Source organism: Paramormyrops kingsleyae, chromosome 8 (genome assembly GCF_048594095.1).
Source record: "Paramormyrops kingsleyae isolate MSU_618 chromosome 8, PKINGS_0.4, whole genome shotgun sequence".
NCBI lineage: Eukaryota > Metazoa > Chordata > Actinopteri > Osteoglossiformes > Mormyridae > Paramormyrops > Paramormyrops kingsleyae.
Window position 1 is genome coordinate 4749308 of NC_132804.1, and position 13913 is coordinate 4763220.

At 40.8% G+C, this 13913-nt stretch overlaps 1 protein-coding gene across 3 annotated transcripts; it reads left to right on the plus strand.

Moving 5' to 3' along the window:
* The first annotated feature begins 460 nt into the window (after window positions 1-460).
* On the plus strand, window positions 461-11546 carry plekhn1 (pleckstrin homology domain containing, family N member 1). 3 transcript variants are annotated; one of them, XM_023830733.2, is made up of 16 exons: window positions 461-677; window positions 1904-1994; window positions 2091-2252; window positions 3240-3320; window positions 4249-4333; window positions 5274-5413; window positions 5807-5953; window positions 6683-6763; window positions 7195-7270; window positions 7587-7732; window positions 7830-7967; window positions 8274-8525; window positions 8664-8825; window positions 9523-9720; window positions 9952-10015; window positions 10935-11546. In XM_023830733.2, the coding sequence occupies exons 1-16, from the start codon at window positions 604-606 to the stop codon at window positions 11069-11071; spliced, it is 2034 nt and encodes a 677-aa protein (XP_023686501.1). In that variant the 5' UTR covers window positions 461-603; the 3' UTR covers window positions 11072-11546. The 3 variants fall into 3 exon arrangements, with proteins under 3 accessions (XP_023686501.1, XP_023686511.1, XP_023686520.1); XM_023830743.2 differs by having other exon boundaries at window positions 10962-11546; XM_023830752.2 differs by having other exon boundaries at window positions 10891-11076.
* Window positions 11547-13913: the final 2367 nt, after the last annotated feature.

Genomic DNA, 13913 nt, shown 5'->3' on the forward strand with positions numbered 1-13913 from the left:
GTCCTAAATCCCCCTTTGTCTTTCCAGCTGCTACTCTGTGATCTCTGAAAACGAAACATTGTCTTTCCCAAAAAATGATGTTGATGAGGTTGAAGGAAAAAAAAACTAAAAATGAAACTCACACCTTGTTAATAAATAAACATAACAGAAGCATAATAGTGGACAAAAAAAGCTGTTTGTTATCAGTCTGGGGTTCAAAAGTACTGCTGCTGTTTTATAAGGCTATGGTAAGGCTGCCTGAACTCCTCTTAGGTCAATATTTGCATTCCAGCTCCGAAAAAAAAATGTTTCCTCTCAGTTCAAAAGGAATTTTTGAACGTCTTTTACAGAAGTTTGAGTCAGTTGCTGTCCTGTTCGCACAGCAGGCTTTACTTAGTCAGCAGCTCATGCAGGCCACACCCCTTGCTTCCAGATCCTACCTCCCTTCCAAGACCCGCCCCTTTCATGCAGTAAGCTCTTGCCCTTTCTGCCTAAACAGTTTGAATACAACGCCCTGGAGACAAGGACCTGCTGCACCTTACCAGCACTACTGCTTCTTGGATTTCCAGCAGAACTTTAGAGAAGACAGCGGCCTCACTCCAGAAGGACTCCGGCCACGACAACATGGGGAGCAGCCTGTCATGCATCCCCCACCACAACTTCCAGTTTTCAAGCAAGAACTTCATTCGTAGGAACAGGTAGGAATTCTCCCTCTCACTCTCCACTAAGAATGTTTTATTCCGCTTACATACACCTCAGTCAGAAAAGTCATTTCACCTTATGTGACATACAACTGTTCTGGAACTCTTGGTATTCAATGGGCAGAATCCAGCATGGTCGATACATAGCCAGGTTGCTTTCACTCTTCAGGTAATCAGCTGCATCCTGGGCCGCTAGTTTGGTTTCTGAAAGACATGATCTTTAGCGAGGACATTCATATGCTGAGCTGCCATCCACCCTGCGCTCTTCATAGTCCTGGTTTCTGGTGGTGATGACTTATTTGCCAAAATTACTTACATATTTGTACATCTGAAAAGTGTCGTATGTTCATATTGATCCTCACTTTCATGTGAAATTTAGTGAAAGAGTTATAAATTATGATAAAAGGCCTTATTTTTCTTTAACACAAATTATTTATCGTGGCTTGTATGCGATTGGATGGACTCTGTGCTTGTTTAACAAGACACTGGTCTTCAGTGCCGCCTTTCTCAACCAATGTAGAACTAAGGGATTCGACCAACACCTTTCTTTGTCACTATGGCTAATACAGAGTGTGCTATTTTGGAAAATGATGCCCTGCCTTAAAGAGACTTGAAAACTTATGCCTCTGTTGAATCATGTGACTTATGTGTGATTTAAACATTCAGGGTGCTTTCACCAAATTCAGAGATCAGTGTTTCAGTGATCAGTGACTGTCAGCATGAATACCTCTCATTGTCTTATCTTAATGGCTTTCAAATTGCGCATTCCCAGACACAGAGAAACAAGGGTATCACAACTGACGGAACTAATTTCCTTTGTCATGAACGCAGTGGATGAGCCAGGAAGTCATTTATTTAAATGTCTGGTTTGAGACGAGGGACAAAGGATGGGATTAAATGATTGAACTTCAGCATTCCTTCTCGTAATATTATCTCTTACTACACTGAATCTGAATCATTTGCATGCACTATTTCGAATGGCAAGGAATGCATGCAAATGTAACAGTTACAGTTAGTTGATTGTAAATTATAAGTGCAGCATGCTGCAAAAATTGCTGAACATGAAACCACCATCAAATAAAATACAGATTTATAAGCAACAAAGAAAACTAGACAATGTTAATCAGTTTGTCTTCAGTTTGGCACCAAAATATTACATAAGTGTGTCCTGGATTGGCGTAAGCCCCGCATTAACGTTTGCCTTCTCTCTCCTCGGAAAAAAGCCGGCGGCTATTTCGTAAGAAAAACCCACAAGAGGGCCAGATGAAGTCCAACAGCATCATCAACATCTTATGCACTGTCACTCCAAGGAAGGTGAGAGAAACACGTCAACCAGCATATTGCAAAATTAATTAGGATGACAACCATTGAAGATTTTCCTCTAAATGTCCCATGAACGTCTTTGTTCAGGAGATGTCACCTAAGGACCTTGAGACAATTGAAAACATCAAATGGGACCCCCCCTTCGCCTATGACCCATCAGCTGGCTGGAAGAAGAGCAGCGTCAACGTCAAAAATTATGGAAGGATGATCCACAGCTCCAAAGTGCAGTTTCGCTTTCTGCATTGCCAGGTCAGCATCGCAAGTACATTCACGTCCATTTTCCATATGCAGTCACCTGTAATTCAGCCAATACATTTGCTCAGTGTATTTGAAAGTACTTTTCTCACCGTTTGGCTTTTTCTGACAAGGGTGTGTTTTAACGGCCTTTAGCCCAGAACGGCGACGTACGTCTTTGTAGCAACTGGCACCTTTTATGCGTTCGCATTATTTAATTTAGACAAAACAGCATCTTAATACAGGATCGTGGCCGTCAGCGTTTGCTGAAGACTTCCATTAACTAAAGACAGTTTCAAACAGGAATCGTGCAAAATGAGCAGCTCTTCCTGGGCAAGGAAGGCTTAGATGAGGGTGTTAAGATTTTTTGCAACCGTGTGAAACAAACCAGTTATGTCAAGGTGATTAACCGAAAGCACAAGGATTCACCGCATGTGTCTGAACTTGCCGTGCAGTGGGGATTGCAACACGTCTTTGTTAGGTTCACAATGTCCCACTTATATGAAGGGCTGGGAGGAGAGCCCAGCGCCGCCCAGAGGCGCTCAGGGGTAGAGCAGATGCTGCTCCGGGGACACGGGCGGGAACAACGCTTTCTCTGTGTCACACCAAAACCTTTTTCTTTTTTCTTCCCTTGTCTTTTTCAAAGATGCCAAATTCATGGTGCGGTCGTAGTCATCCTACGTTAATTTACTCAGACCAAAACTTCACCTCCCTATCGTGGATTTGAAAACACCCTAATACCATCTTGTTTCTTCAAGTTGATTCCTTAACACTAAATATCATTAAATTAAGGAAAGTATATAAATAAATATAGGAAAGTTTACATTGCTCCAAATATCAGTATTCATCATAAACATATGTATATCCATTGTGTATAGAATAAATGTATATATTGATTTAATAAGGACTTCACTGTTGCGAGGTGCCAGACTTGCTTAGACCACGTAGTTTGCCATAGCAGATATTTCAAAATCTCCCCTCTCTCGCTCTCTCTTCTTATAGGACATACATGACTGCTTCTTGGACCTCTTTCAGACACACCTTCACTTTGTTTCTAACACCACCACTGGGCTAACCTACCAGGTGAGGCTTCCACCATAAAAAGTACTTGTCTGAAATAAACACCTCTGTTATCAGCATCTGAAATGGCTTCTCAGAGCCAAAGGCTTTTTTCTTACAATAGGTCAACATGCCCGTTTTGCATTCCTCTATTAGCTCCTGAGAGATATGAAACAGCCGCTGTTTTTTTCCAATTTCTTAACCAAAGTGAGGTCACGTAAGGCCCAGGAACCATGGGGGGCGCAGACGGGGGCTGAACGTACATTACAGGGCATGCAGCAAACACAGCCAAGCGCTAAAAGACACATCGAACCAACATGCTGCTTCAAGAGACAGTTGCATATATTTTTTGGTGAAGCAGAACAAGTTGTGATTTTTTTTATATGCACAGGAACTAGTTTTGCTTACATTTTGAAAAAGGTGGTCAGAGGAACAGTAACAGCACCGGACGCTATGAAGGAAACATCCATGAATCTCTAATGACTACAGAGATCTGGCACATGGACATTATATTTATTGCACCTGCAATGCCACAAAGAGGATTTCAGTCCACTGTGTTTTTACAAATTATTGACTTTAATTGCATCGTTTTTCTTTAATTCAGGACATACAATTATACTTATGATGCATCTACCTACCATTATTCTTACTATGCATCCAAATACAAGGAGTCCAAAAAGCAGTTTTTCAGTGTTCAGAAACATCAAGCCAAGTAAATATTTGACTAGCAGACATGGTTATATTACGGAGCCTGATATTATTTACTTTTATAGCAGTATATTTAGAGCAGTTCAAGTTTAGCTCAAAGATACACCTGCGATTCTGTACTTAATATCTGCTCACTATTCCATTTCCTTAACCAATGTAGCACCTGAAGCCATGTACTTGCATCTAAAGTATTATTTCAAATGAAAATATAGGAGTATTCATCTGTGATTGCCGTCTTCTGTAGGGAACACTACCTCTTAGGGACCTTACTGTTTGCAAACTGCAGTCCAGTGGGAATGACACAGACCGCTTTGGCTTTGAAATCAGTGGTAAGTGGCCGTATCTTTACAGCAACCTACATCTTACTTTCTGTCCATCATGACGGGATACTGTATGACATCACGTTTCTTTTGGTTGGGATAAACTGTTTCAACTTGCAGACGGTAAAGAGATCCCGTCTGTTAGCTTGAATGATGTGTCTATAAGGATCAGCAAAATGAGTAACACATAGTAACTATGAAACAGGGGTAAACACACATTGTTATTGAGAATTGCTGTTCATCTAAGCTTCGCATTTTGTTTTATTACGACACTACAAGTGAGCCTAGTTTGCAACACGGGTTGGGTATATATTGTCCAAGTAAATGACACATTACCAGATAACACAAAAATGGTGCTGTATTATTATTATTATTATTATTATTATTATATTATTATTATTATTATTATTATTGTTGTTGTTGTTGTTGTTAAATGTCACAGTAAATATATATGCTTTAATGGTATAAAATATAAACTGTCGTCGTATTAAGTCTTCATTCATTAATTGACAACAGAATCATCTCAGATGATTCTAGATGGAAAGACTGGTGGTTTGTGGATGTTGCTGTTTGATTGAAGGTCTTAATTTCCGGAAATGCTGCTGTGGCGGTTTGATACATTCTGGGAAATTAGTGCATTTCTACTGGGAAGCAACACCTGAAAATATTATGGGTGTTTGTAGTGTATTTAAGAAGAAAGTGGTAAGACAGCAACAGAGCAATGTGACAGAACCAGAACCAAGCTATCCGAATGCTGCAAGATGTCATGATGAAGGTGTCAATTAAGCAGCAAAGCCTTAAACTACATCTGTGTTTTGTAACTATTATTATAATAATTATTATTGTCAATAATATTATTATCATCGTCATTATCTTTAAAGAACAGTCTTTGGTGTAGACTGCTTCGGAGAGACTGCTAAACGTCCATTTTTCTGTGGCCCTTCGGCAGGTGTTGGTTTGAACCCCATTATTGTATACTGCTGTAGTCGAGAGGAGCTGGAGACCTGGTTTGGGTATCTGAAAGAGCACGTGGAGGGCAATGGAGGTACTGTGGTGGAAGAAGAAGCCAAAACATACACCAGAGTCAAGGTATGTCTTCATGTTGCCCTTAGAACTAAAACTATATATTTTTTAACGGTCGGCAGATTTAATCAAAACAGCTGAAATGTGGTGGCAAATTAGGTCTGAAAGATGTTTGACTGATACAGCGTTTCAGCTAGCTATCCTGTTTCATTATACTCCTCAGGGTAATAAACAACACAGAGTCATTGAGATACAGGAGACTTGGCCCTGAATCCCTGAATGCCTTAGATAATCGTGCTCCTTTACTTGCTTGTTTAACTCCATGCTTGTTGGGCTATAGCCACCGTGTTGTGCCAGCTGAAGCAATGCAGTGCATCTCTCCATTTTCAAAATAGTTTATGGAGGCAAACTAATACGGGTCAATAATATGATGGTAACTTGATTTCTGACAACCACCAGAACCCAGAGTGTATGGTGAAGTCCAGGGAGGAGCTGAGGAACTCAGTGAAGAACGAGCCAATTTATGAATGGGAGGGGTCCCACAGGGATTCTCTGGGCCCGATTACCTACGTGTCCAAAGTGAAGGTCCAGCACGTGCCCTGTGAAGTAAGAACCTGCTATTCTGGTGAATGTATGGCTGATATCACAAACGCCAGTAAATGCTGTAAAACATGTAGCTTTTAGTTAAGGAAAATCACAAGTTCGCCTGTGCTTTAATGTAAATAACATTACATTCATTTGAATTTTAAATAACATGTTAGTGTTGTTCAACCGATTTTTTTTTTTATCAGACAGACAGAAGTCCAGCTCCACTGTACAACCCCTTCCCAAAAAAAATATCCAGTACACAATGATCCATTATTACACATTTGTTTCCACAGTCTTTTTAAAGAGAGCATCAGAACAACATTATAGCTGAAACATATACACTCCCCACTGTTGCGACACTGATAGTTGACATCACTCCCCTTGAGGGATGACTGTAGTAGCAGCAGGTACATAGATAAAGGGGGTATTTTTCATGTCCTAGTTGCATAATCAGGACAAAGTTAAACTTCCTGTACAGTCACTTCACAGTACACAGCGTCGTTTGTGATTGATTTATTACGGAGATCTTTTGGATTAGATAGCTACCACGTACTTAAAACGTTTCCATACCGCATTTTAAAAAAAAGCTTTATGTGACTTTGCTGTTGTGCTGCCTGGATGTAATTAATGACACATGCGACCACAGTGACAGGCGGCCGCAGCCTTCAGAGGAAACTGCCTTGCTTATTCATAGCCATAAGTTTGTTGGCTGGTTAATGAGCAGCATCGCACTCTATTGCTCTTCAGGAGCAGTATGAGCGACTGCTGGTGATGTACCCTTCTACCATCATCATCCTCTCTGAGGAAAGCAACGGACTTTTCTACAAGGTCAGTAATTAAAGTCAAATCGCCAAAACTTATACCAGAGAATCCCTTTAAAGTCAGGGGTCTGTACGAAGAGATGTGTGTCTGTGTGTGTGTGTGTACGTGTGTGTGTGTGTGTGTGTGTGTACGTGTGTGTCTGTGTGTGTGTACAGGTTTACATGTGTGTGTACGTGTGTGTCTGTGTGTGTGTACAGGTTTACATGTGTGTGTGTACGTGTGTGTTTCTGTGTACATGTTTACATGTGTGTATGTGTGTGTCTGTGTACATGTTTACGTGTGTGTGTCTGTCTGTCTGTGTACATGTTTACGTTTGTGTGCATATGTGTGTGTCTGTGTGTGTGCGTGTACATCTTTGCATGTGTGTGTGTGTGTGTTTCTTGTCAGCAGCATGTTCCATAATACTGTGACATTTACAAGACTTTCTGTTTTTACAGGGAAAACTTCCACTTAACAGTATCAATGTAACTACACCTTGTCAAGAAGTTAAGCCAAACACATTTATGATTGAAGGTAATTGGACTTTTGAACCATAATGGCATGTAAATAAAAGAATGTGTTTTTCAGTAACTGTGTTACTAGCACAAATGTGATAAGCCAAAAATGTTACGAATTTGTAAATGTCATCGAATATACCGGTAATACAAATATATATAAGATTTTGTTTCAGTCAACCAGTTGAGCATAAAGAGTCACAGTCACAGTACTCAACTGGTTGGTTCAAACAAAATCCTGGTCTGGTCTTTTACTCTCCGGACCTGAATTACCCAACTCTGTTTATCAGGTACTGAATGGAAAGTTAACATGTACAATTATGATTTGCTTACAGGAAGACTGATTAACCCTATCATTGTGACCTGCATGGATGAAAATGAATTCTCCAACTGGATCAGTCATTTCAATATCATGGAAGTCCCAGTGTTACTTCCACCACCACCAGTGTATGATATCATTTATACTCCAACCCAGTCAAAGGTAAAAGCAAACAGATCGGAATCAGAAGGCAGGCCTTCGTACAGCCTCCTTGGTGAACACAAACAGAAATCGGTGACGTGAACATAATGTTCCCTAGGAATTCGAGTTTGACAGATGGAGCGTTCGCAGCCATCCAGAACAGAGAGGCTCCCAAAAGGGGCGAGAATTACACGAACCCTCACTGCACAATTATATAGACAATCTGACATCACCTGGGTACAGCACCCCACTCTGCGTAAGTAAAGTACTTCAGTGAGTAGGTGGAAAGGTTTTTGTAATATTCACCGAACTGTACCGTACTTGCTGAAGTACAGTGAAAGTATGTTTAATTGTAAGATGTTTTTTTCACTGTATGATATTTTATTCACTCTTTAAAAAAGCAAATAAAGATCCTGTTTACATTTTCAGTGATTTTTTTTATTATTTATGCATGCTGATGTTTTATTTTTTCTTTCTGTTTAAACGTCCAGTTACTCAAAGGGCTACTTCACACTTTACGCTACATGGCAGGTTTACTCTTCACTGCTCTGTCTCCATGCAGTTCAGCTCCAAGCAGCGAGGCTCGGGTAGCATGCATGAGCCGCCCCACCCAAACTCCAGGGCCGGCGGCATGTCGGCGCAGGTCAGGCCTGTCACAGAACGCCACCACCGGACGTCGCTTCGTGGCACCTCGGCCCATTATGGCTCCAACACCGCCACTGACATGCCACTGTCCCCCGTTTACAACTCCCCATACAGACCTGTGGAACACAATGCCTCCTACAGGCGGGAACAGGAATTTCCTCTTGTTAAGGTACTGAGCTATTTCCCATTGCTAAATGAATAGAGGCTACCTCACAATTAAAATTCCTGTGCATCTATTTAATGATGTGTGAACCTGCAATTAAAGCCATGACCTTTTTTTTGACTTGAAATTGCATTTTCTGTTCAGTCAAACAGCTGGAGCGTGCCCTGGACACCTTCGACGGAACAGCTATCTGCGCCCCAGAGGAATTCTGATGTATGCATGTCCCGGAAGAATCTCTCCATCCTCTATGATGACCCCTGGACCCCTGGGATAGACCTACCAGGGGACAATTATGTGAAACCAATGGTGAGCAGTATAGACCCTCAACTTCACCTTAACTGTGGATGTAACCTTATCGTATATAAAAACATAAACCTTATGAGGTAATGTTTTACCGCAAACCTATTCTAGGACATAAAATCAAATTCAGTCACTTTTTCCAGTTCATTCAATCTACTTCTTACCATTTATAGGGGACCCTGCATGGGATGCTAGTTTTAATTATTATATCTTTATTAGTTTGTTTTATCCATTCCGACTGCTTATTTCCACATTGTATATGTCATAATCTGCACTTCTCTTGTACCAAATTTCTCATCACAATCATTTGCTCTGTACATCCTGCATGCATCTCAGATGTATAATTTTCACACAACCATAATTTATAAAGGTGCTAACTACATCTCACTTGTTCTGTACCTGTACTCAGCATAATGGCAATAATCTAATCCAGTGTTTCCCAGTCTGGTCCTTGGGGACTCACAGAGAGTCTATGTTTTTGCCTCCTCCCAGCTCCCAGCCAGATAATCCACATTTTTGCTCCCTCCCAACTCACAGTAGAAGCAAAAAACATGGACTGTCTGTGGGCCCCTCGGGAACCAGATTGGAAAGCATTGGTCTAATCTAATCTAAAATTGCTTGAAAGGAAAAAAAAAAATCACTAGTATATTTGCTACTTTTAATATGCAACTTTTCCCTCAATATCGTGGATCTCCACCCGTAGATGTCAAGACAGCAGTGGGCGAGGCGTGAAGATCCACCACTCCTGCCCTCGTCCTTCAGGCTCCAGCCCCCGCCTATAGGCCGGTGCAAGGCACTCCCTTCATACTCGCACCGCGAAGTCATTCATACCCCGGAGGCAAAAGGGTTCAAGTTACTGTCTCCACCTATAGGGGTGTCCAGGCAGAGAAATGTTACACAGGTGCATAAAACCGTACTCCACAAATCCTACTGGCTTGTAATTAACAATGACGTCACAGCAATTGTTGCACCCGGCTGAAATACTTTGAAATCCATTAGGAATTGACCAACTGCTGGGTAGTAATCCTTCCATTTAGGGGTTAAATACTGCAACAAGCTTATTGGTACTGAAATGCAACAATAGGCAATATATTCATGAATTAAATTGCCATGCTGTCTCCTTCTTGTATAGGCGACACTTCAGCCAGATGCCAGACATCACTTGCTTCCCGAGATATCAGCTGATTACTCACAAGGTGGGAATGCTAAGATTTCCCCTTCCTGCTCTTTCAGAGACACCCACAGGCAATGCTGTGATGCATAGTATGAGCAAAAGCCTCTTGACGTCATTGAGATGATTTATTATCTGCTGGGAAATATCTCAGTTAGATCTAGTGTTTGCCTGAGACATGGAAGGTTGTTTGGTTTCAAGTTAAATTGGCCAACAGGTTGTCATTCAAGACAGGGATTTAGATAATAATAATAGTTAGTATTATATAATATTTTAAATAATCATGGTTAGATTTAATCTATATTAGATGGCAAAATTACAACCACATACACCAATGAATTACAGAATCAACATTGCGTTTTAGGGTTGATTCCTTCTTTAGTGCCTGTCATAAGCTACTCTCCCGAATGCAGTGCGTCGCTGTGTCTGATTTTAGCCTGACCTTTCCCCAGAGAGGTGAGACATGCCATTGTAGCGGGGGCTGGGGAGCTGTGGGGTGTGGTAGCTCAAGGTTGGGCATGCCACTGGGAGCTTGGTTATGTAGGCCTAGCGCTGATATGTCAGTGCAGTGGGACTCGGCCAAACTGTAAGTAACAGGTGGGCTTAGGGAGCGGCTGCTTCTGTAACGTGCACAGAACATTCCCAGAACATTGACTGAAAATATATAGCAACAGGCTGTTATTTCTTCTCTCATGCACCAGTAATTTGTCATGTTTGCTTGATGTATCTGATCATAGTCTAAATCAAACAAGGCGTTTGGAGGCTGACTCATTCTTAACAAAGTGGGTGAGGCAACACAAATGTAGTGAATGCTTGCTTGAGTCTAAATTGCACATTATGTTATGGAGGAATTTGGATCGCATTCTGCAAAACTGCCATACCACTGCTTAATCCTAACAGAATGCTGCACAAGATAGGGTGATAGGCTCATCTTGTTCCCACAGAAGATATTTCTTACTTGGAACCTGCAGAACCAGACGATCAGGAAGTGGACTACGATAACATCTGGGATTTTGACTGTGATAATGTGATGGTGCAACACTTCTCTCAGATTCCTGCATACCGAACATCGGCAGAGTGAAGCTGAAGGAATGGTGCAGACCAAGAGCACGTATGATCAGTATGCACCGGCCATCGCTCAGGCCAACCCCCCAAGCCTAGTTTTTTACACTTTTAAATATTACAATCATGACCATGTTTCCATGATATACAGTTTATATAATTACTCTGTAAAAATTAAATTCACTACTAAAAAGCTGTCTAATATGTAAATATGTAGCACCTTGGAGGACAAGTTGTTTATTTTATTGTATTTAAAAAAAAAACATTTTGTGGTTCATTTTATATTTATTTAACTTGGAAGGGTTTTACAGTATTTGATATTTGTATTTATCTACTTTTCAAGTACAAAGATAATTTTTAAAATTGTTTTATTATGACAATTGTTCAGAAATATTTTGTAAATTTCATAAAATGTCTACAGTTTAATAATTCAATTCTTTTTTCATTTTATGTTGGGAAAATATGGATGCATTAAATGTTTGTATTTATTTTTAGCTTTCTGTCCAAAGTGCTTCTTTTTGCCTGAGTGGAATTCTTTTTTTTAATTTACTTATTTTAAAATAAAACAAAGGTCTCCACTTCCAAATGTCTTAACACCCATTACAGCTTTATTAAGCGCATCATTCCGACAACTGTAAGGTCAGGGTTTCCCAATCCTGGTCCTGGAGGGCCAGTCTGTAACACAGTTTGTAGATTTCCCTGTTCAAACACACATAACAAATTTGGTAATTAGCTAAAGGTATATCAGAGTAGGGAAATCCACAAACTGTGTTACAGACTGGCCCTCTGGGACCGGATTTGGGGAACTGTGTTTTAGGTCAACTGACAAATTCCTGGCTTGTTGGCAAACAACATTTTCAAAACTGAAAGTTAGACTAGGGCGTAGTCTTCAAATCACATCTGTCAAACTCGAAGCCCACAGGCCACATCTAGCCCGCAGCATAAATCTTTACGGCCCACAAAAGGATTCTCCATAATCTGTTAAAAATGGCCCTGTAGTAGGGGTGTAATGGTAGACAAAATTCACGTTTGTTACAAACTTCTGTTTTGGGTTAACGATTTGATCCAATTTTTTGGTACGGTAGGTACCAAAAATTTAATTTGTTTTGAAATGATTTATTACTAAAACTGCACACAAACACAGTTAGGAACAATTCTAAAACAAAGGCGACCTGTCTGATGTTGGCGTGCACGAATACCAGACCAAAGGGATACATAAATATGTAAAATAAATAAAAATCCAAAAATATGATTGCATAATAATAATGAATTTAATCCCATGTTTTCTTCTACCAAATATGGTCTATATGTAGAGCTAAACACTCCTATAGCTGTAGTTGTTTTTCTTAGTGTCAAGAAATGTATTCATTCATTTTGTTGTGTGTTCTGAACTGTGACAAACAGGTCTATGTGCCCCAATACAGCCCTACCCAGTAAGCAGGGGTCATCCTGTGCCAACCTGCACTACATCTTTCCTCTTCCTGATCCCCCCCCACTGACAAGTGTACCAGTAGTGCAAAATTCAGCTAAACATTCTAGGTGTAATCTGGCTGCTTTGATTTCCTGGGACTAAACTCATTTAAAAGAAGGATCCAGTGGATGTCAGATAAAAACAGATGAGTAGTAGTTTACGAGCCCAGTGGACACATTTGACTTAATTATACAGTTGAAACCAAATACAGTGGTACCTCAGTACTCGAACTCATTAGAACTCGAATTTCTTAAAAGTCGAACCAACCTGTTCGAAAAAAAATGACCTAGAACTCGGCCTGAATCTCAGAAGTCGAACAGTGAGCGCAGACCTAAGATAACTTGTACGCGCGGGGAAATGAGTCACGTGGCATGTTTCTCAGCGGAAACAAAGGGTAACGCTTCAGTCTCAGCCTCGCATTCGCTGTGATAGCATCGTTTGTTGGTAACAGTGCTTTTTTTCATTGAAAACATCAGGTAATACACTGTACTTTATATCATTTTGGTAGCCATTGCTCACCAACAAGTTATGCAATAGTTGTACAAATGTTACAACCTAAAAGTTTGCGATTTACGAACAAATTTACGAATACAGAGTAATAATAAAAATAAACAATGGACCGCATGGCATAGTCTAGTGTTGGCGCAGTGTTGGGGCATGCAAGTATAAAAAACATGGGGAGGTACAACCGTCACACCGCTCAGGAAGGAGACAGATTCTGAGTCCCAGAGAGGAACTTTTTTGGTGCGAAATATGCGAATCAACCGCAGGACAACAGCAAAAGACCTTGGGAAGATGCTGGCTGAAACTGGTAAGACAGTGTCATTATCCACAGTAAAACGAGTCCTGTACCGACATGAGCTGAAAGGTCACTCTGGGAGGAGAAGCCATTACTTCAAAACCACCAAAAAAAAAGCCAGACTACAGTTTGCAACTGCACATGGGGACAAAACTCTTAATTTCTGGAGACGTCCTGCGGTCTGATGAAACAGAAATTGATCTGTTCGGCCATAATGACGAATGGTATATTTGGAGGAAAAAGGGGGAAGCTTTGAAGCCTGAGAACACCATCCCAACTGTGAAGTATGGGGGTGGCAGTATAATGTTGTGGGGCTGCTTTGCTGCAGAAGGGACTGGTGCACTTCACAAAATAGATGGCATCATGAGAAAAGAAAATTATGTGAATGTATTGAAGCAACATCTGAAGACATCAGTCAGGAAGTTGAAGCTTGGGTGCAAATGGATCTAACAAATGCACAATGACCCCAAGCACACCTCCAAATTAGTGACAAAGTGGCTTAAGGAGAACAAAGTCGAGGTATTGGAGTGGCCGTCACAAAGCCGTGATCTCAACCCCATAGAAAATCTGTGGGCGGCACTGAAAAGGTGA

Excerpts from the sequence above, each read along its gene's own strand:
- plekhn1 (XM_023830733.2), top strand. The coding sequence starts at position 604 with ATGGGGAGCAGCCTGTCATGCATCCCCCACCACAACTTCCAGTTTTCA. Across the intron at positions 3,321-4,248 it reads CCACTGGGCTAACCTACCAG|GGAACACTACCTCTTAGGGA; the intron begins GTGAGGCTTCCA and ends CGTCTTCTGTAG. Across the intron at positions 5,954-6,682 it reads TCCAGCACGTGCCCTGTGAA|GAGCAGTATGAGCGACTGCT; the intron begins GTAAGAACCTGC and ends ATTGCTCTTCAG.